The following is a 24,418-nucleotide window of genomic DNA, read 5'->3' as shown; positions in this document are numbered from 1 at the left end:
TAGTTCTCTAGTAATGGTAAATCACAGCTCTTATACAGAGTTTTGAATACAGGTCATTTGGAAGACAGAAATGCTTTCGGCTGTAAGTTCTGGCCTACTGTTACAGACACTGATAAGCACAATGAGAACATGATCCCTAACATATTCTTCTTGCACAGTAAATGATGATCAGGTCAATGTCTGCAAAATTGATGATGACTACTGCATCACAGTGTGAGGAACGCATGACACGGGCAAAGCAAATCTGCCCCTAAAACACTAGTATTTTCCATCACACGAAGTCCTCACAGCCCCTGTATTTGTAGTATTTATATAGAATATTAATGTATACATGCAATTAAGTAATAGAAATACACTGAGCACAGTTTACTTTGTGAAGATCTGAAAAATGACAAAAAATTTCAAACTGAGTTGAATTGTGAAGCACATACCATTTTAAATATAACCTTCTGACCTTCTTCCATTGCGTGGCTGGAAAAGAAGAAGTCAGAAACAAATCAGTAACTAGGGAGGGAAGTTAATTTTCACAGAACGCAGCCTAATGAGCTCAATGAGTGGTAATATTTCTTCCTCATCTAGTCTTCCTCCTTCAATCCATTCTCTGATTTGGTGTTAGAATTAGTTTCCAAGATGCAAGTCTTACCATATAGCTCCCCTTAGACTTTACAATAAAGTTGAAATTCCTTAGCTAAATAATTCATTGGCTAATGCTTCTTTCCCTAAATATTGTATTGGAACTTAAGGAGTAATGCATCTTTAATACAGTCATTTCCTGCATATGAAATGTTATGGAACTAAACTGTGAAATAGGTGAATGTCATCTGAGGTATTTACAAACGTGAGCAGTGGATTAGAGAAGAGATCAGAGATGCCATAATATTAAAGAAGTAAGGTGGTGACAGAAGTGAATTGCAGACTATAACACCTGACGTCAAATACCTTTAGATAAATTCCAAAACTTAATTGCAATTCACGAGTTAATGTAAATCAATGCACAGTGATGGTATTTTTCAATGCTGATGTTGATTGATTTTTTTTAAAAATATGTAGTATGTGCATACCCTGAATAAGAAGTATCCGTGACTTCGGCTTGCCATAGGACCTCGGAATTCTTCCTGGAAGGGAAAATAAGGTCATTACAAACCAAATAACAGTAAAAATAAGTGCAAACGCTTCTCGAGAGTACAGTTAGTTTCACCTATCATAATTAAATAAAGAGGGAATCAAGGACTTGAGTATATAATTCATACCAATAAGTAATCTTTGTATTTATAACTGAAGAATTTTCAGTGATACTAGCAGTATCATCAGAATGTTGTATTTTGAGATAATTTCTTTACCAGTCTAACAGATTCTATTTCCAGGAAGTTTGCCAGTTGTTCATATATTCATCAATAAGTAGACAGAAGTCATTTAATGGATAATTAACTATATTTAAAATATCCCTTCAGAATTTTGCTAAGATGAAATAATTTCTTTAAAATACATATTGTATGTGCTAACAAATGAACAGGCTAAATTATAAAATAGAATTGTGTCAGAATTAAAATATACAATATATCTTTAGGAACTTAAATTGAAATTGAAGGACAATTTGGATGAACTATATTTATTCAATAAAACTTCAAAGTGGTTTTCCCAATATGATTATATTTAAAATACCAAATAGGAACAAACTAATTATTCATAATGAGTACGTTTTGAAGTGTTTCTTTTCTCAAAATATTTCATTTCAAACTTAATGGAAAAAATATTTAACATTTTATGATTTCCATAAAATTGGTTCTTAAAGCTTCCTATTTTTGATAACTACCTATAAAAGTATCAGGATGGCATTCATGAAATTTGTCAATAAGACCTTTTACAAGTATTCCATAATATAAACACAATCATATCTTTTATATCTAAGCAATGGCTCTGACATCTATTAAAATTCTGAAATCCTTGCTTTACAATAAATTCTCAACATTTTATCATTAATTCTCATGCTGATGATAAATCCCCTAAATTAAAGATTGAAATTTTTAATATTTAAAAATGTACACATAGAAACTACGTATTTATATGGTTATATAAGAACAGTTATGTACTTTATACGAAACAGAAAAAAAAGAAGTAGGATAAAATGTAACTCAAACTGTGCCAAAATTTAAAACTTTGAAACTCAAACATACAGATCTTTTTAGTCTTATCACTGGAGATAAGTATATCTAAGTAAGATAAGATAAGTAAAAGACAGTATATGAAAGAATTTGGGCGGTAGAGCTAAAAAGTTATGGGGATGGAAGTGAGAATGTCTAGTAAACAAAACTTAAGAAAAGTGTTTGAATGCACTGAGATCTGAAAACTCATTTTCTTTAAGAGTGCAAAATACTTCACTATCAAAAATGTGTATTAAAATTAGGTGACTTAACCCCAGAAAAGCTAATACTCTATAATAATTTTTTTAATTCATATTTTACATTCATTTCTTTCAAAGATTGCTAGGAAACTTGGCTTGCTGCTGAATACTTTTAGGAGTTGTCATTTGTCCATCAAGATATTATTACCAAGTCAGAATTCATATTTTCAGCTAGTTACCTGGAAATATAGATAGTCTCACTCAAGATGGAACATTCAAAGTACCAAACTGGCCACTGGCCACAACACCTGAGTAAATAAATAATGACACTGAAGTTTTATAGTAAACTAATCATTTGTTGGTATATTTTAAGAAACTGCATCTTTAAATTAAAATCTTACATTATTCATAAGTCAAGCAACCGCTTCAGAAAGTAAATGTTAATCCAGAAAAGCACGTACCACTTCTAGAAGGTTCAAGGACAACTTATTTGGTTTTTCTAAATACTGGAAATTCTAAAATTTTAAGGGGCTACTACAATTCCTCTTACACTTCTCATTCAAGCTGGCAGCAGTATTGCCTTCCTTGATGGAAGCTTAGTTTAAGAATGTGAAGAATTTAGGGAGGAAAATGTGAACATAAAAATAAGTTTTGAGGAATTTATTTGCCTAAACTGTATGTGTTTTTTCAAGTATTTGAAAACTTTTGCTAGTAGAATTAAATTAATATGGTATATAAATTAAGAAAAAATTAACAATGAAATAATAGAAGTAGTCAAGATTAGACTATAAAGGGGACAGCATAGTGAAAAAAAAAATTGCCTAGACTGGAAGTGAAGAGATTGTTGTAATCTCTAACCTCATTTTACTGCTATGATCTTGAGAAACTCCTTTAACTATTCTGAGTTGTTTTCCTTTTTGTAAACCAGGGATAACTATACTTGCATAAGCACCAACAGAGTTGTCAAGAATAAAATGACATAATACAAGACTGAAAACTACAAGGCGCTGTAACAATGTAAGGCAGTACATAAAAATAATGCCTAGAAACTTTCATCATCGAAAGAGTTAGGACTATTTTTAAAAGACAATAAAAATGCCATAATTTCTAATTTAAAAATGTGTCATCTCAGTAACATTCATTTTAAACATAGACGCTGGATTTGGGCCGTATTTTTGTTAATTGTGGAAAAAACAAAATACCTACATTTAATTTCTGAACTATTTACTTTGTGAGCCTTACTCTTACCATCACTTTAATACTTTGATAGAAAGCCATCCCAGCCATTTGCAGTTCTGTACACAGAGGGGCAGTAAATTGGTCCTTAATCTTTTGTCCTCTTCCTACCTAACGACTAGGCACACTGCCATGTCCTGACTTAAACCAAGAATCAATAGGCTTCCTCACTGGGAGGGTCATGACTCTTGGAAGGAAGTCTAATTCCAGCTTTCTCCACGGCCCACAGCTGGAGTTAGAAGGGACATACTATGGGGAGGGGGACAGTTCTCATTTTCCTGAGTGTGAAAACACATCTGCAAGCAGATGCTGTTCTGTGGGCTACTTGGGTGCTACGTGAGGCTTATCCAGAAGATCTTATAAACCAACACAATTGGGAATTAGCAGAAAGGGCTGTCCCACACAGACTGGCAGAGCGAGCATGCAGTTTGTGTTACATACGTCCACTTTGAATCTCTTCATTCTTCTCTCATGCAGTTGAGGAACGAGCTGCAGCAGCGGATGCAGGACAGACGACTGAGAGACACGAACACACACATGATGAGCACAAAGGCTTCTCAGCATTGGGCAAAAAGATGGCTTCCTACTTGTTTGTTTTTGTTTTTACCCACTATCCTTGCTCCAGACAACAAACAACAAGAAAGATGTGATCTAAGAGTCCTTTGCGAGCATTTCAATCAGCCGTGGTGAATAAGCCAAGAGATGGAATAAAAGTTGGCAGTTCTGTGCCGGGATCTTGGTCATTCTGTTGACAAAGCTCTTTCCTGAGGGCCTGAGCTCCATCATCATCTGCCAACAAGGAAAACCCCGCCTGGATGAAGCAGTCTGTCCGCTTCCAGATTTACTTAGAATGACTTGGGACAGATGAAACGAACTCTAGGAGAACCAGCTTTCCATCATTAACATGTTTATCTGGAAAATTACACTGTACACACATCCAGTAATCTCCTTTATAAAATATATGTTTCATTTAAAACTGAACATATGGAACAAGACAACAGGGAACACAAAAAATGAGAATGCATCATCGATAGTGAAAAATGTGACTAAGATACATTTTCTCAAGAAGTATAGATGCCAAGCAGAAGAAAACAAAAGCACATTTGAGACATGTGTCTACTTGATACAGTTTCATTTTAAAGGCAAGGCTTGAACTGAACCTACTCACAAATATTAAGTTCATTCATCAACTGGATTACTGTAAGCCCCATATAATGGTTCTTTGTTAATCAATTCAACTTGTATTTGGTTTAAAGTCAGCATAACCTAACTTGCAACTCCTCACATGTAAGAATATTCAATGGGACAAACATTTAAAGCTGAGTTTAAGGTTACAGTTACTTTCCCACGGGGAAACACACATTTAAAATAACTACATTTCTCATGCTATAAATTGGTCCATGGCAGTGAGTCACAAGTTTAGAAGGAATATTATAATCAAATAATTATTAAATATTCTAGGTTGAAACAGCAAAGTAGGTTGCTAAGTATTTTTTAAATCTATGAATATAAAAAGAAAAACTACCACTAAAACCACACAATTTAGAAGTGAACTGAATTCAGGTTATTGCTATCTGGCTAATTTTAGAGAATAAATTCTCAAATTAAATGCCTAGTTACAAAGAAGGAGCTCCTAGGAATACAAGTGGATACTTCTTGTTATATTTACTTACATTTTTGACAATCATCTTTTAAAATAATTCTTATAATGACTTTGGATAAATATTTTTCCCTTGCACTAATCGCTATCCAAAACATTTGTCTTACTTAATCATCTGCTTTTTTGCCTCTAAAATGTAAATTCCATGACATTTACTGCTATATTTCTAGCACTTGGAATTGTGCTTGGCACACAGTAGATACTCAGTAAATAACTGTTGAATGAATAAATGAATTTAATGTATTTGTAGTTATTGAGATATAAAGTAAATGTATAATACATATTGCATTCCATTTGTTCATCCATCCACTTTTTAAGAAAAAACATGAATTTTGATCTACCTTTAAGAGAGAAAGTACAGAAACAGGATTTAAAAAAAAATACTAGTGATTACTGATAAGAAGTAATTTTACAACTTACCACAACATTTGAATTGCCCAATTTTCGTGTCTTTGAATAATGAAATAAGAACTGTTAAAAAAAAAAAAGTAGTGAGTTTTACTATAGATGATTAGTGGTTTCCTTTATTATTTTTTAATGTATATATTTATGAAAATCACTTTACCCTTTTGGTATTATCTTTTTCATCTGTTTCCTGTTAAAAATGGAGATATATAAATATCATTATATTATATTATAAAATCATAAAGAGATATTGTGTATATATATTACAAATATATAGTATAAAATTTTAAGATTTATTATATAATTTCTAAAACATGTGACACATATGTAATGTATAATATATAGGACTGAAATTGGTTAAGCATATATTGCTCTAAAAATAAATGGGCAATTAATTAAAAACTGTTTATAAATAAAAGTATGAATGAAGATCTTTACTACAGCATTATTCATAAGAGTAAAAAAATTGGAAACAGCCTAAATGTTCAGTAGTGGTAGAATGGGAAATTCTAATATAATCGCATGATAGAATATTCAGAGAAAAAAGACTAGAAGGAATTATATCAAAATATTTGTAGTTGTTATCACTAAGTAATAAGATTATGGGTTGTTTTTGCTTTCTTTAACAAACTTTTCTACATTCCTCTCTCCCTCCAAAAATCTGACTTAAAGAATGAGACATATCATTCATTTCTTTGCTGTTCTTTTTTGTTCTCATTTGCTTTTAATATAAAATGAAACTCATGGATAAACACCATTGTCATTTGTTTTATCTTAATTAGGAAAAAAGTCAATTAAGTGTTTTGGAAAGTGTCATCATTTAAAACATCAGAAAAAAATACAGTTGTAAACACATTTTGTTTCAGAAAACATGCTTTCAAAATATTCTGTTTTCTTAGAATTACTGTACATGAAAGTATGGAAGTCAGAATGTACCAGTGATCATAGATTACATTGCTAATTAAAAATATACTTCTAAACCTGTGGTTCTTATTTTTAATAAGGGAGTTTTAAAACAAGCTCACCTATAAGATACAGAATATAAACTGAGGTACATTATGCCATTTTTCAAGTTCCCATACTATAGCCTCACTTCAAGACAAAAAGTTCTTCCAGAAAAATCAAATAATAATTTTAATAAAAAACCAAGACATCACAGGAAAAATATAATTTTCCTGACATTGATGATATTGTCTGCTTTTTTTGCATTCTCAATGTCCTCTCTGACAAAGTACATTGTCCCAACCTCCCAGCTTAGAAAAATGTGTCTGTGCTCCAGCTGTAGTATGAATCAGGGAAAGAAAAAGAGCCAAAATGACCCCAAATTTCCCTCATCAGAACTAGAACACATCTTATACTTCAGGGCAACATGTGATTTTCCAATTAGATGATTGCAAACTCCATTAATATGATTCTAAATTCTCAGGCATCAGAGAAAATGAAGTATTTGTTTCTTATCCAAAGTCAGTTTATGCTCTTCTAGCTCCTCTTGGCATGCTTTTCTAAATATTTTCTTCCAGGAGGCATTCCAAGATATCACTGAACAATTTTTTTTTTTGCCTACAATTAAACACTCTTTGAACCTTACCTGGGGCTTTGGTAGAATCCGCATAATTGTGAAGCAGAGCTCCTCCAATGCATTGGATGCCTAATGGAAATTAGAAGGTAAATAGGCAATGCTTCTGCTTTAACAACATTTGCATAGAAGATTTAATCATGAAATGTTAGGATCCCAAGGATATTCCAACCACCCAAAATAGAATCCTTGTGGCCTATTGAAACTGTTGGAATCCCTTGATTTCCCTCACAATAAAAACTTGGCTCCTAAAAGTAAAACCTTCTTTCCAATCAGGAAAAAAAAAGTTATGTATTGTATATATGCACTGATTATGGCTTCCACTGGGCAGGGAGGGGGATCAGGGAGGCGCTGGGGGGTGGGTATAGCTCAGTGGTAGAGTGCGTGTTTAGCATGCACGAAGTCTTGGAATCAATCCCCAGTACCTCTATTAAAATAAAATTGAAAAAATAACATCTAATTATCCCCCTCCTCAAAAAAAAGAGTAAAAATTTAAAAAATAACTAAATGAGCACTTTAAAAAAAGGCTTTCACTGTGGGGTCCAGTTACAACATTCTTAGTATTTCCTAAAATTCTATGAAACTCTATGACTGAGAGTAACTAGGGCAACCCCAAAAGAGGGATTACTCTTCCCAGCTTGTAGCAAAGTCTGAATCTACACGCCAAGGCTGTGAGCCTCACCAAATGTTACTCTTACTGGCTAATTTGAAAATCCTGCAATTGCATGCTAACAATGGGAGTTTGGAGGGGAAGAAGCTGAGCACAGTGCGCCTAATCTGAGTTCCCACCCTTCCAGGCTGCTGACTGTACACCACAGGATCAGGTTTTTCAAAGCATCCAAGCACAGAAGCAGGGCAGGGCTCCCGTGATTAGAAGCCAACTGGGTGTGGTGAGGAGAAGCACAAATGGACAAGCAGGGGCGAGACCTGCTTTGCACAGAATTCACTGGCAAAAATTTGCACTGGCACCGTAAACAATTGATTATTTAGCAAATGCATATTGGAAGCAATGAGGAGCTGAAACAGTATGGGGGAGGGGCTGGGGGGGAGACATGGATGGTATCTAGGGAGTTGAGCAGCCTGCAACTCTAAAGCAGTACAAATTCCATGTCTACTCTTTATTAGCTGTGTTACCTTCCTCGGGCTGGTTAACTAACCTCTCCAACCTTCAGTTTCTTCAGCCATAAATTGGGCATGACAACATCAATGCAGAATTCTTGAAAGGATTAGATGTAGGTAAAGCTCTTAGCACAGTGCCACTTACTGAGCAATTAGTTAACAACAGTAGCATTAAAAAATGCCTGACCAGTAAAGCTTGATTTACAGCTGCAGTTCCTCTTAACCCAGAAGACATGTCATAAAGGATTGTTCAGGGCTACCAATATCCTCACCCTTTGAACAACAGCACATGTTTAAGAGGTTTGGCTGTAGTTTATGGATACAGTTGCAGTCATGAAGCAGCTTCTCTGAGCATCCTTCCCAGCACGTCAGAGGCCTGCTTTTTTCTCTCCTATTTGTTTGCCTGCCACGCAAATTGTTGGACTATTTAATAATAACATTAAATGGGGTTCTTCATATTTATGTAGTCTTTCAATAAATTATAAAACACTTTCTTATACATAATTCGCATTTTGTTTTGAAAACACAGGTATACAGGATGGGAATTGTTATTCTCATACACAAAGGAGTGAGGTTCTGTCACTTGCCCACTATCACACACAGCTGGGCTGTCTGACCTATAGGCATCCCTGTGTTGTACTGGTATAGACTGTAAGCCCACGGTTGGGAGTTAGATGAGAAAAAAACAGTAGAGTGTGAACACTGATACATCCTTTCTCTCTTTTTCCCTTCAGGGTTGGGTATGCAGGTTACCCCACAAAATCTGGAAATAAATTCCCAAAACTTCCTTTTATTGTCCATCTAGAAATGTTGCAACATATAAAACAATCAAAAGAAAATATTGACTGAATGTCATGTGTCTCTTTGAAGAAGAATACATTCAGATACATGAATGTCTCCTTAGAAAACAGCCTCTAAGCTAGATGAGGCTTGCCAACAAAACTGAAGTCTGACAGAATAAATTTCAAAACAAATTGCATTTTCCCAGAAACTCTTTACTTGAAGCCATTATTCACTGAGCTACAACTATTCTTTGAAGATTTTTCTCATGTAAGATTTTTAATATTTTGTTTTTTATCTGTGGACCTTTTAAAGATCCTTTCTTTTCTATTTGGTAAAAGTGTTTTGAAGAACTGTTCAGATAATCACATACATAATAAAATAATAGTTAATGTGAAAATTAATGATTTTTTAAAATGTATCAGTTACTGTAAAAAATTTCAGAGTGAATTACTAAGTTCTCCTCAAAAGGTGCACAGCCTCCAAATCCAATAAAACCTTAGTTTATCTTGATGGTGTTTAGATGAGTGCTTTAAAATTCATCCTTTTAGTACTGCAGACATAAAACTGATTCTATCTAAAGGCATTCCAGAATTTTAAGTACAATGCAAAAGCTTGTATGCTGATTAATATCCATCACATGGTATGGATCCATTGACACTCCTCGAGCAATTTGAAATATTATTCCTAAATGTCATCTGTTGTGATCCTGGTCATGCTTTTCCATCTAATGCCTCTAGCTTGCTGCACGTGATCCTCTGCAGGCTAAGGAACTGGTTGAGGAGGGAAAAACACAGCACTGTTCAAGGCTGCTTCTCCACCCCAGCCAGGATGACTTTCTGGAGGGACTACGTAAAGCACAGGCACTGCACCCTGGCCAGACCACGCAGGGGTTACACCCAGGCACACAGCTGACTGTGCTGGAAGAGGCTGAGCCAGGAGCCTCTGCTGAGCCCTCTTCTCTGTCCAGGAGGCTAGTGATACTGATTAAGAAAGTGAAGACACTTAAGGCTAACTCTGCTATACCTGCACTCAGAGAGAGAACTGCAGACAGAAGCAGCTGCGTCCAGTAGAGACGGTGTAAGGGGGACACTTAGTTCCCAGGCCCTGTGTTCCCATGTACAGGCATCCCTCCCTCCCCAACCCTCTCTTCACCCTTTCCTGTGGGGAGAGGAGTGAGTTACCTGACAGATGCCTGGGAGGAGGAAGCAGGGCATGCTCTGTTGTTCGGCCCTGTCCTCTTAGGGAGCCAGCTCTCTGGCCGGTTGTCCTTGCCTGGTCTCTGCCCTGTGGCAGACAACCTGATTCTGGCAGGAGGCTTGAGTCACAGTCCAATCTCAGTTTAATTTTAGGGGTAGATTTAACAAACACACTTGGCATCAGATCTAAGACCACACTCATAAACTGACGTTAGTTACAATACTTTGCTCTCCATAAGTCTAACTCTGTAAGTTCATCTCTCCATAGGTTTCAAACTCAGTTGAGGGATAGGATATTAGCTCCCCAAATACAGCAGAAGATACATTATTTTTAATCTAACACAGAATTTGATTTTGAAATTAGTACTTTAATTTTCAAAATATGTGTATATTACCTGCAAACCTATTTTACTTAAAGATAAAAGCCTAGCACTTTACAACAGAAACTCACAGCACTGATAACTACCTGCAGATGATATAATAATTTCTAATATGCTGACATGTTTTAATAGGCCTATAAAATAATGACAGGTCCAAAGGGAGAAACATAGTATTTCAGCACTACAGAAATGCTTACGTCACTACGGAACACCGCCATTTGGAATTACCTGAGGCTGAGAACCCATGGACAGGAAAGACGAACAAGCATCACCTATCTGTAGAAAACAACAATGCCAGTTACATCTTGGAAACACACAGAAGACAGCAAAAAATGGAAAGCAGATCTTACAAAGTCAAGTTACATATGTAACATTAACTGAAATTCCATGACAGTTCAGGACTCTGGATTTGGGAGAGAAGAGTCTTAACTTTTGAAGGAAGTCCTAGAATTGGGATTTCCCCAACATTTGCCCACAGCCACAGGGGTACCTGCCTCCACTAGTAGTCAGTAGGGATCATCAGAGAGCAAGTATAAGGATGCTTCAAACATTGAGAGGGAAAAGCTTCTGATACAATTCAGCCTGAGAAATGTGAGTAGTGACCAAAGAATGGCCTCAAAATTAAGCAGCACCCTGCAATCGTGGTCCTTTACAACACAGAGATGTAATCACACCATTGAAATTAACATGATACTAGCATACATGGGAAATGACAACTAGCACACCATAAGAACTCTTACATAACAATGGGGCATCTTCCAGTTCTCAACCAAGGAGCCAGCTTTAGAAAACAGTTCTATTTTGCAATGAAGGTTTATTGAATTACGGTTGGCAACCAGCTGTTATCAGCCTTTATCCTGAAAAGAAAACTTGAAAGCCAGTAGTATGAGAGATTTATATTCATCATTAAAAACTGTGCTGAGACATTAAGCACTAAGCTGGATGTCTGGAGTTATTTATGGTATTTATTTCTTTGGTGGCCTTTTAAAATGGTACTGAGTCTTATCTGTCTGGGATGATTTAGGCTGAGTCCTGTTTATGGCATAACATCTCAGGGGCCCCCTTCTAGTTCCACAATTCTTTGTTGATCAGTTTCATTTAATTTCCATTCTCACACCAAACTGAAGGGGGGTAATTGTACTCTTCAGTCATAATTCTCAAGCTCCTTACTGTTTCCAAGTCGAACACGAACTAAAATAAATGATTCTCTAATTTAGTAGAAGAGCATAAGTTTTTGTCTCCTTTTTACACTCACAGAACTTGTCGTCTTCTCTATATATCACAGATATTTAGGGAATTGTTTTATTCTGCTTGTCCCTTGTTTCCACCCTCCTGCTCCCTCTTCCATGCCACACAAACCCAGAATCATGGATTCAGACACACACACACACACACTCATGCAGTGAACTTCTTGAGGGTGGGGGCTATCTAACTTGCCCAAAAAAGTGTTCAATAAATATTCTTTAATTAAATTGCATTGAGTTTGGGGGGGTAAAAAATTTAAAAAGAAGTCATTTGAGAGGGGAAAGTCAAAAACACCATAACAGGTAATGAAACTCCCCAATAGCTACAGCCCTAGGAAATACTTTTTAATTAAAAAAGTTTTCAGTCTTTTATGTTACACAAAAAAATTAGTGAATCTGTTTGACTATATACTGCCTTACAAGTCTGAGAATATGACATTTTTACACTCATTTCTACTTCCATTTTACCATCAGGAATTTAGTCTTTTACCTACTGAAAAAAAAAAGGGTTCTCCCTCATAGCTCCCCCACTTCTAAGCTTTGTATTGTGACCAGTGCTTAATATATCACTGCCAAATGCAGTTTATTTTGCTTTAGTAGGTCGGAGGGAGTGCTCCCTCCCGAAATTTTGTGATGTTTAGGTAAGACATTACATGCTCCAGGGGAGAGCTGTCCACCCCCAGCCCAGGCTGCCCATCTGTGTGAAGTGGCTGTGTCCAAAAACAGCAAACCCTTGAACCTCTAGGCTCACTAATCAGCACATCACTATTGCTTGAATAAAAACATCAGAATAAAAAAACACCAATTAGAAAAATTAGGAGGTAACTGCAAAACTTTTCGGCTTTTGTTCTCCTTTCTTTAAAAGGCACGGCAGTACCACTCACCCACTTTTCCTTTGGATGAGGCCTTGTTCCTTTTACTCAGCTTATGGCCCTAATGGCTTTAAGTGCCGCTAACTGCTTTTGAGAACTCTGCAGAGTCCATTGATGAATCTATTCCAAAGTGGTTAGGTCTCTGCACACGGACTGAAAAGTATGTATTTCTAGTGTTTGAATACATTCGTAATTTTAAAAACCTCTAGCAGAAAGCTTAACTCTATGTTCTTAGCATCTTAACTTCTTTTAATATCTTTTTCTAGAAAAGAATTTCCAGTGCTTTTACAACTTTGAGTTTTCTTTCCCCAGAATTATCATCTAAAAGTTTTTTCAAAGACTTTCCAAAGAAATAGAGCTAAAGTAAATGTCAAAATCTATTTTAACGTTAAAATTATTAAAATTAATAATTTTAATAAATACACTCAGTTATCAATACTTTATTATTTCAATAATTATTTATTTATAAATAATTTAATAATTCATAAATATAAATAACAACTATAATTTATAAGTATAAATAATAAATATAATTTATTATTATAAATATTGTAATAATAAATATAAATTATTTATAAATATAATTATTAATAATTTAATAATTTAAATAAGATTGAAATTATTAAAACTAATAATTAAAATTAATGTCAAGCTAAAATAAAATGTTTCTGTATTCTATTACATTTCTATATTCTACATTAATATCTGTTCTCTAAATTATTGTTTGTCCTGCTTATATATTTCTAGGATGTACTGTGATATACCAAGGCAGAGACCCTTAACGTTGACTTTACGAAATTCAATGCTATTAAAGACTCAGTACTTGGCCCTTATCATGGATCTTATCTATTCCCTTATGGTCTTGTTAGGGATGGCTTAGGTACAAAGGGTATTCTCCTCAGTTCAGAGCTTGCTTTCATGATTGGACTTGTTTCATTTACTCATTCTTTTCTATTTTCATTTCCTGCTCCTATTCCATCCTCCCACAGGCAACTCTTCTAATGTATTTGATGTGTATCCTCCATTTATGTTCTTGCAAAATCTGTACTGTGTGCATGGATGGTATTTTTCTTACTTTTTTCAACTTAACACTATACTTTGAGATCTATCCATGCTTCTGGACACATCTAGTATGTTGTCCCTAACTGCCATGGAGTACTTTATAATGTGTACCCACCACATGTTGCCTACCCACTTCCCAGTGATAGGCAGCCAGGTTCCCTCTAATTCTTTCCATTACCTCCTTGTATCTGTCCTCCACATATGGATTTGTAGGTGAATATATTTGTGCTATGTTCCCAGGAGAGGGAGTGCTAGACCATAGGGGTATCTGGGTGGCATTCCAGATGGCTTCACCAGTTGACTCTCTCATCAGCAACGATGAGAATTCATACACCCCCTATCCTTGCTGACATTTGCCATTATCCAGATTTCAATTTTTTTACCAGTCCAACAGGTAGAAAATGACACTTTGTTGTTGTCTTAATTTTCATTTCATTGTTACCAAAGAATTTGAGTGTCTCTTTAGATACTTGCTGGCCTTTTAGGTTTCCTGTTTTATAAATTGTCTGTTCTATTCTTTGAATATTTTTACTTTGGATTTTTGTCTTTATCCAATCAGTTTAATAGAATGTCTTAGATATCCTAGAAACTAATCTCTTATCAGTTTTAGACATTGTCAATATCTTTTCAAAGGCTCTTATCTTTTTCAGTGGAGTCCTTTGTTGAAAGAAATATTTACTTTTACTGTAATTCAATTCATCAGGTTTTTGTTTTTATAATTTATAACAAATTTTATTTTATTTCCCTGCTCCTAGCTCTCAACAATATTTTTCTAACAGAAAAGATATTTTCTATTAAATCTATATTTTTACCCTGTATGTTTAGATCTTTAATCCACCTAGAGCCTACTTTTGTATGGGGTGTTAGTTTTATTCTTCCCCACATAGTAAGCCAGCTTCTCAACCTACATTTGCCCAATAATCTGTCCTTTTCCCTCTGAATTTTTGTGTTATTTCTATTGTGAGTTAAGTTTATGTGTACATGCATTTCTGTCTTAGGTGGGGTTAACCCAGAAACAGACCTTGAGATAAGGATGTGGATATGAGTAGATTATTTCCAAGATGACCCAAAAAACACTGGTAGAAGAATGGAGAAGTGAAGCAGGGAAGACAAGGAATCCAATAAAGGGTACATTATCAAGCAGGTTACCACCACTGGTAACTGAGATCAATCCGTCCAGGGAACACTGGGAGTCAATGCAGAATACAACTCAGAGTTATCCCAACTGAGGCAGGAGGCAGCTAAGTTAGGCTGTTCTCAGTGGTGGGGGCATTTGCTCCCTGGCACTTCTGGTTTACCCCAACCACAGGCCAAGCAGGCAGAGTCACAGTTGCAAAGAGAAACAGTGAGTTTGGAGTGCCACGGAGAGCACGACAAAAGGATGTGACAGTGCACTGCCAGTGTCTGCCTAACTCTCCAAGCTCTCATCTTGGTTCCATTGGTTCATTTGTCTGTTCTTGTATGGCCACTACCATACTTTTTTATTACTATTACAGTACCTCTTGATATCTGGTAGGGCAAGTTTCCTTTCTTAGCTCTTTACATTTAAAATTTCCTTAGCTATTTGTAACCTTTTATTTTTCCATATCAATTTTAGGTTAAATTTATGAAGTTTCTTTTTAAAATTGAGTGGAATTCTGATTGGGATTGCATTGACTTTTATGGGATTTAATTGACTAATTTGGAGGAAAATTGGTATTTTTATTACATTAAATTAACTGTTCCATGCAAGAGCAAAGAATGTCTCTTCATATAATCACATCATCTTCTATTTTCTTTATTAAAATTCAATGTTTTTCTCCATAAAGCTATTGTATATTGTTGGTTAGGTTAATTCCTAAATTCTTACACCATGGCAACAAAAACTGTAAGAATTTAGGAATTAACCTAACCAACAATATATAATAGCTTTATGGAGAAAAACATTATGATTGGAAAACATATAAAATAGATTCTTTCTAACTTATGAAAACTTTCTTTGTCTTCTAAGACACAATCTATTTTTTTAATGCTCCAATTATACTCAAAATCAATATTCATACTATTTAGCGCAGGTTTTAAAAAATATTTCTAATAGCTCAAATTTATTAATTGTATTGTTAGGTCTTTGTTATATCTACCTGTGTGTTACTTGCTTTAACTATCAGTTTGGAGGGAGGTATATTAAAATCTCCATCTATAAATATTCATTTATCTATTTTTCCTTGAAGTTCTATCAATTGTTGAATAAATTTTGAAGTTGTTTTGTTAATATATATTAATGATGGTTGTATCTTTTTGCTCTGTAGTAATTTATCATCATATAAGACACCACTTTGCCTGATACAGTGGTTTGTTTATTTGAATTTCATTTTATCAGATATTAAGACTGCTACTCCAATTTTCTTGCAGATCATATTTGCTCGGTACATCATGTTCCATTCTTTTATGCTTACATTTTCTTGTTTTCTGTTTTAAGTGTGACTCTTACAGAGACTATATTGCTGGATCTTTTTAAAGAATTCAGTCTGGGAATCTATCTTTTAAGTAGTGTATTTTAGCACATTCACATTTATTGTAATTACTCTATTATTAGGACTTATTTCTTCCATCTAACTTTACCATTTACTATATTTTTGTTTCCTTTTTATCTTTCCTTAAAAGTAATTATGAATATTATGATATCAGAATGTTAGTAAAATCAAAGTTGTCCCAAAGCTAAATTGTATTATTTCATTTTACCATGATAATTTCAAAGATAAAGTTTACACTAATTTGTGTAAGAATAATTCTTTACCTCATTCCACAATCGTAGTTCTTGTTCAGGCTGTAATCCTTGAGGTAATATTGGAGCACCTAAAAATAAAGTTTTACTCACATGTTAATTTTACAGTATTTCTTCTAAAATTACATATTTACATACAACTCAATTTTGGATGATATTTCTCATTTTCACTGTTTTCACTGTTTTTTCTACCCTCTTATTTCCACTAGGTATTTCAGCATTTGACTTAGAATAAGGAGACATAATTACTAAATAAGCCTTATTAACATTACTCTCAAGAGTGAATTACTTCTATGTCTACACAAAAACTTGTACATGAATGTGCAAAGCAGCATTATTCACAATAGCCCCAAAGTGGAAACAATCCAAATGTCCGTCATCTATAAACAGATAAACACACAATTGGAAATTACTGGCCATAAAAAGGAATGAACTACTGATATATGCTGCAACAGAGATGAATCTCAGACATATCATGCTAAATCAAATAAGCTAGAAGCAAAAGATCAACTACTGTAGGAAGCTATTTACATGGAATGCCCAGAGAAAGCAAATCTATAGTGCTAGAAAGATTAGTGGTTGCTTGGGGCTGGGGGTAGGAGTGGGGATTAACTGCAAATGGACAAAACAGACCTTTTGGGGATAATGGAAAATTGTACTGTTGTGATAGCTGCACATTTCTTTCTTTTTTCTTTTTTTTGGGTGGAAATGAATCAATATTGTATTTATTAAGGAGAAGTAAAAGTACAAAAAGGTTTGTACAACAGAGCATAAAAAAGTGATAAATCAATTCTACTTAATTCAGAATGCTTGAAGAGTCACCTATGCTATTATGAATAAATAATGCAGGAGCAAAAATTTATTATAGACATATTTTTTTGGTTTGGATTTAGTGCTCACCCTGGTTTGACTTAAATCTTGTAAAGAATGGTATTCAACTAATTGAAATAACATTTTTTAAGTAAGACAATGCCTCTAGGGTATTCAGAATGTGATCCTGAAATAGAATTTGGATGATGAAGTATCAGGTAAAATTTATTTAAATGGTATGATGTTATAGCATGTTAACTCTGATGAGTGAGGATCTTTTTTTTTCTTCTGTTTTTTTCTTCCCAATTTTACAGAGATGTAACTGACATACAGCACTGTGTAAGTTTAAGGTTTAGAGCATAATGATTTGACTTATATTGTGAAATGATACACAATAAATTTAGTTAACATCTGTCATCTCATATCGATACAAAAAAAGAAAAAAAAAGTTTCTTTTCTTTGTGATGGGAACTCTCAGGATCTCCTGCCTTAACTTTCAAATACACCACACAGCAGTGTTCACCATAGTCATCACAGGCAAATGGCTGCTCAACTCTTTAAATCAACTTAAAAATCACTGAGTTGTATACTTAAAACAGATATAGTTTATAATACATGTATACATGTATGTATCATAAACTATATCTCAATAAAGATCTTTTTAAAAAGAATAACTTCTTAAGGCCTTAGTTATTGTTGAAATAAAACGTTAACTACTTAACATCCTCTAAAAACAACATTTTCTTCATCGGTTTAATTTTCTAATTCACACTACATAAATTATAAATATTAATGCAATTACTATTTATTTTCTTATATGTATACACTTGCGTTTACTAAAATCAAGAAAACATCCTTTAGAATAAGACTGTAAATAGGTCTAAGATTTCAAATGCAGTAAAATCAAATACTTAAAAAAACAGACTTAGAGAACCTTTTAAAAAATAAAGACAGCACCTGCTAACACTGATTGGTACCAGGCACTTCAACCTTCATACCAGCCTTTTAAGATAGCTATTCTCCTTATTCCCACTTTAAGATGAGGAAACTAGTATTGGTACAAAAACAGACATACAGACCAATGGAACAGAATAGAGAGCCCAGAAATGAACCCACAAACTTTTGGTCAACTAATCTTCGACAAAGGAGGCAAGAATATACAATGGAATAAAGACAGTCCCTTCAGCAAATGGTGTTGGGAAAACTGGACAGCAGCATGTAAAACAATAAAGCTAGAACACTCCCTTACACCATACACAAAAATCAACTCAAAATGGATCAAAGACTTAAATGTAAGACAAGATACAATAAACCTCCTAGAGGAAAACATAGGCAAAACATTATCTGACATACATTTCAAAAATTTTCTCCTAGAAGAAATAAAAGCAAGAATAAACAAATGGGACCTAATGAAACTTACAAGCTTCTGCACAGCAAAGGAAACCAGAAGTAAAACAAAAAGACAACCTACGGAATGGGAAAAAATTTTTGCAAATGAAACCGACAAAGGCTTGATCTCCAGAATATATAAGCAGCTCATACGACTCAATAAGAAGAAAATAAACAACCCAATCCAAAAATGAGCAGAAGACCTAAACAAGCAATTCTCCAAGGAAGACATACAAATGATCAATAGGCACATGAAAAAATGCTCAATATCACTAATTATCAGAGAAATGCAAATCAAAACTACAATGAGGTATCATCTCACACCAGTCAGAATGGCCATCATTCAAAAGTCCACGAAGGACAAATGTTGGAGAGGCTGTGGAGAAAGGGGAACCCTCCTACACTGCTGGTGGGAATGCAGTTTGGTGTAGCCATTGTGGAAAACAGTATGGAGATTCCTCAAAAGACTAGGAATACACTTAACATATGACCCAGGAATCCCACTCCTGGGCTTATATCCAGAAGGAACCCTATTTCAGGATGACACCTGCACCCCAATGTTCATAGCAGCACTATTTACAATAGCCAAGACATGGAAACAGCCTAAATGTCCATCAACAGATGACTGGATAAAGAAGAGGTGATATATTTATACAATGGAATACTATTCAGCCATAAAAACCGACAACATAATGCCATTTGCAGCAACATGGATGCTCCTGGAGAATGTCATTCTAAGTGAAGTAAGCCAGAAAGAGAAAGAAAAATACCATATGAGATCACTCATATGTGGGATCTAAAAAACAACAACAACAACAACAACAAACAAAGCATAAATATGGAACAGAAATAGATTCATAGACATAGAATACAGACTTGTAGTTGCCAAGGGGGTGGGGGGTGGGAAGAGATAGACCGGGATTTCAAAACTGTAGAATAGATAAACAAGATTATACTCTAGAGCACAGGGAAATATATACAAGATCTTATGGTAGCTCACAGAGAAAGGAATGTGACAATGAATATATATATGTTCATGTATAATTGAAAAATTGTGCTCTACATTGGAATTTGACACAACATTGTAAAATGATTATAAATCAATAAAAAATGTTAAAAAAAAGAAAAAAAAAGATGAGGAAACTGAAGGAATGAAGGATTAAGTAATTTGTCTCAGGAAATACATACTTAGCAGAAGCTGACTACAAACCAGGTCTGGCTGAATCCAAATCCTGATGGATTTTTTTACCCTAATTCTACCACTTTCAGTCAAGTCTTGCCTTGAGTTCTCACAAATTTGTACTATTATTTAATCTAAGCTCTAATAATATTAATAGTATTTAACTACATTTTCTGTACTCAGCCTTAGAAGTCACTTACTGGAGTCATGTAGTCCATGGTAGAGAGTTGATTGATTGGAATCCTCTTACATGGGACTGCTATTCAAGGTGGACAAATGATCTTAAACACTTCTCAATTATATATTTCTCACCTTAGCACAGATGTATATCCCAAAGTTACTGTTGTCTGGTGGATATCACTCTGAGCTGATTTTGTTTTCAGGAAGGGATAAAGCTGTGCTTCTCAAATATTCATGCAAAACACCTGGTGATCTTCTAAATGAGATTCTGATTCAGTCAGCTGGGAACAGCCCCAAGAGTCTGCATTTCTAGCAAGCTCCCTGGTGCTATAGATACTGCTAGTCCATGGATAACACTGAATAGCCAGTGGAGTTAGCACTGCATTTTAGAAAGAAACGGAGGATACCTCGTATTTGACAGAACTAGGTAGCTCAAACAAACATTTTAGGTCTAAGCTCTTTAACAAGTCTGAATATTTCCAAAACAGGGATACGACTGTTCTCATGAAAAAAATCTAAAAGGCCATAGGCCCAATCCTTACAACTTGGATGCACTACACATCTGCTGTTACTAAGAGTGAACTTCGAAAAATTAAAAAAAAAAAAGAGGAATGGAGGGAGAGAGCAGTATTTGATCTAAGAGAACCAAAGTTAACTATGATGCAAGGAAAAATACAAAGGATTCCACTTATTGCTTGTACTTCTGATTTCTCCATTCATCACAACATTGTTAATTTCTGTTTGACAGGGCACAGCTGTTTAAAGAACATAATTTCATATTTTTTTTCCTCCTGGTCATCTCCTACCTCCACACTGCCTTGACAAGACCATTAAGAGTTTGCCTCCTTCCATGTCCCCAAGCTTGCATGGGCCACACCAAAATTGTCATCATGTCTAACTAGATCCAGATACTTATATAATCAAAAGGGGTACCTTGTGGCTTTTACACAAAACATGCAAACAATATCAGGGTAAAAAGCGTAGAGATGTCAAAAAATTTTAATGTTTATCTATAATTTATAGAAAACCACTTATATCCTATGACCAAATCCAAAGGAAAAAATATCCCCCTTTCTCTATTTGTTATTTATAAAGTTGATGTGATTTTTTTCCTCTTATTATATCCTAGATGTGGGCTCTCTACCATCAAATAGGAGATGCTTTCCTAAATACTGTCAGAGACAACACCACTATCTTCTACATCACAAAGCTGCACTGCTTCTGATCAGTTTCAAGATATTTATACTTCATACTACGTAGTAAAATGCAATCTTTAGTCTTATACTGTGCAATTTAACTGATACAAATAATATGGATAGAGAACGTGTGCTTCTGTAAATACACTATATGTAAGAGAAAGAAAAACAGACGATTATTCTAAAAGTGCCAATTTCCTTTTCTCATTGCTAGTACTCAACTAGCGTAGGATTTGGAAGTGAGAAATTGTCACTGCTGACTGAATTTTAAGAATTATTCCATGAACAGGGGCTTGAGTAGGAGAAGACACTTCTTAATTTAGTCTTGGACATTTGATCACTTAATTGTCACAGGACACATCAAGTGACGGTTTGTTGCAGATATCCAAATGTGCCCCTCTTTTAGGAAATTTTCTTCTTTATTTTAATGTTCTCTGAATAGCAAACTGTTTCCAGCCACAGATTCGGTGGCTTTATCTTATTGCTAGTACATACTCTGCTAATTCATTTTTGCCAAAGATCTGTACTTATTGACACTATTTTATTTTCCTCTGGCTTTGTGGTATGTGCTTTATTGTTTTTCGATGCATCTATTTGCATCTTGCATAATGATTAATCTTGGTAGATTATCTCCCAGCTTTGCTTATACATGTCATGCATACCCCCCAGTGCTATCTTTAGGGGCTCAGGACTAAAGCAGATCACCAGGGCAGATCAAAGGAGGGTAAATTCACCCTCTTTCCTCCTCATCACATTTTTAGAGAGATAAAATTAACTTTTTAGTACCAAGAGCAGGTCTGAAGGGGAAAGAAGGCACAAAGGAGTAGTCTAGAGGGTCTCTGTGTAGGGTAAGAGTTATCTCCTCCCTTTGCTTGAGAAATAGTGGGGATATTTATGAGACGATTGGTAGGCCGGCGGACATGCTCTTTCAGAAAGAAAGCTCAAGACTTACCTTTTTTAGACATTAGCTCTGGCTTTTCATAGTTTCTGCTCAATCACCAGCAGCCTGAAAGTCTCCCCCACCACCCAAAAAACCAGTTATCGTCCACTGATACAAAAATTACTGCAGGCATATAGCATGTAACATGCACAGAAAGTACATTTGCTTTACAGAAAAAGCCACTTTTAAAATTATAGTTATGTTTCCTTAATAAGGTAGATAATTATTACCATCATAATTTTACCAACAGCAGATTTAAAATTGAAACAGATTAACATTACTTTGCATGTCATGTTGTATTACTGCTGGGTATGTGATGGAGAAGGTTTAGGTCTCCTAGCTTCTGAATGCTTAGATTTCAAAGCCAAATTACCTTGCCTTTCAAGCAGGGGAGGTCCCCCATCCCTACCTCCAAAGCCTTAAGCAAAGGGGCAAATCAAAACAGTGAGAAGACAGCAATAAAAACAAGTACATTAGGGAAAATATATCTTCAGTTTCCCCACATCTAATTGAGGGATGGTCTAAGTGCTCTGCCAGGTCCCTGCACTTATGGTTTCAAATCCCTAACTTCTGAACAGTCAGCCCACCATCATGTCACTGACAGTAGAGCCGAAGGAAGCTAAGAGAACCTGTTGCGAAGCTAGAAAATTCATGGTCTTAGTAGGGCAGTGGCTGGCCCTAGAGGGGCCCCTGGCTCAGGGCTGGGAGGCAAAGGGTGGTCCCCTGGAGATACCTGGAAAGGTAACCTTAAGAGAACTGGGAAGTGATCTCTCCACTGGAACACATTGTATCTGCTCTATCCTGAATCCCAGGCTTCAGAAACCCCTTTCCGTCCTTGATTTTGCTTTTCCCACATCTCTCCTCTAAGCCAGGTTCAGGAAGTCCCTACTGCTATCAAACTGCATCTGCCTTTAGTGGTTTTAGCTGTAGCAATGACTGAAAGCCTGGCTTGTACACTTGCTTCCTGGGCTCTGTATGATAAGAAAGTCTCTACTCCTTTTCCTGATGTAATGCCTGAAAACCTATGAGCCACAGACCCTACACTTTCGCCATCAATACTGGAAAGCTACAACGGGGCCTGTTACTGCTCAGGATTATCTGAACAGAACCGGAGCTTACTCACCAAGGAAGCTGAGCCCTTTCCAAGCTCAGCAGGTGAGGTATCAACCTCGCTCTAGTTTTGCTTCACCATCCAGTAATTGCAATCAAAGGAAAAACATTTTAATTTTCACTGTTTTAATTCCCGTTACCAATGGGCTACAAGAGCTGGACATCCCTAGTTGAGAGAGCTCTACAAGTTTCCACCAACTGAAGGCTGCCCAGCCTGGGGATTTCGGCCAGGCCCAGGTCCTTGCTCAAGCCGGGCTACTGGGACCTGAGCCGCTGGCTGCCCCGGGGTGGCGAACCGCGCCCCTGGTTAAGAGAGAGAACCTGGAGGGCCCCGCAGCTCCAGGGGGTGGCAAATACCAGGAGCCAAGAGAAGAGATGAGAAAGGGAGGGCGGCGATCGCAGCAGGGAGAAGCGGCGCGGGACGCGACCGCGGCGCGGGTGCCCCGGGAGTCGCGAGGTGCGCTTACCTCGGCAGCGGCCCGCGCAACAGGCGAGCAGTAGGAGTAGCAGGAGCGGGGACGCAGCGGCCACCTGCCTTGCTGCTCGCGGCATGTTGGCTCCTGCTGGCGGCTGGGGGCCCGGGACCCTGAGCTGCACCGACCCGCGCTCCACGCGATGCTGTAGCCGAGCCTCTGCGTTCCTGGCGCGCTGCTCGCCCGGCTCGGCGGCCAGACTGACCGCCCTGCGCGCTGCCAACTTTTAAATCTCGCGGACACGTGGGCTGAGGCGGCGAGGTCCCCACGCGCGTCACCTCGCCGCCCCCGGCCTCCCTCGCGTCACTCCCTACCCGCTGCCAGCCCCCGCCCCATCCCGCAGCTGGACCCGCGCCCCACGCAGAAGTTTCTGACTCAGGGTACCACGCCTTTTCGGTCTCCCAGCCCTAGGGGCCCTGAGAGAGAGGGGAATGGAATTAAAACAATGCAAGTCCATTCTCTTCTTTGGAAGGATTTGGAGCTGGATGGGGATGGCAAACCA

The 24,418-nt window shown here is 36.3% G+C and overlaps 1 protein-coding gene across 1 annotated transcript in view; it reads right to left on the bottom strand.

The window, feature by feature from the left end:
* Positions 1-24,099, bottom strand: part of NMU (neuromedin U) — a 29,163-nt gene extending 5,064 nt beyond the window's left edge. The window contains exons 1-9 of the mRNA XM_031688110.2: positions 23,911-24,099; positions 16,651-16,709; positions 10,925-10,972; positions 7,231-7,290; positions 5,803-5,832; positions 5,658-5,708; positions 4,019-4,093; positions 1,062-1,115; positions 432-471 (exon numbers count right to left, since the gene is read on the bottom strand). Coding sequence (XP_031543970.1) covers positions 436-471; positions 1,062-1,115; positions 4,019-4,093; positions 5,658-5,708; positions 5,803-5,832; positions 7,231-7,290; positions 10,925-10,972; positions 16,651-16,709; positions 23,911-23,995 — 498 coding nt within the window. The 5' untranslated portion in view covers positions 23,996-24,099 and the 3' untranslated portion in view covers positions 432-435. The remainder of the gene's footprint in view (positions 1-431; positions 472-1,061; positions 1,116-4,018; positions 4,094-5,657; positions 5,709-5,802; positions 5,833-7,230; positions 7,291-10,924; positions 10,973-16,650; positions 16,710-23,910) is intronic.
* Positions 24,100-24,418: the final 319 nt, after the last annotated feature.

This window comes from Vicugna pacos, chromosome 2 (genome assembly GCF_048564905.1).
Source record: "Vicugna pacos chromosome 2, VicPac4, whole genome shotgun sequence".
Taxonomy (NCBI): Eukaryota; Metazoa; Chordata; class Mammalia; order Artiodactyla; family Camelidae; genus Vicugna; species Vicugna pacos.
The sequence above is the reverse complement of the archived record's forward strand: the minus strand, read 5'-3'. Positions and strand labels throughout refer to the sequence as shown.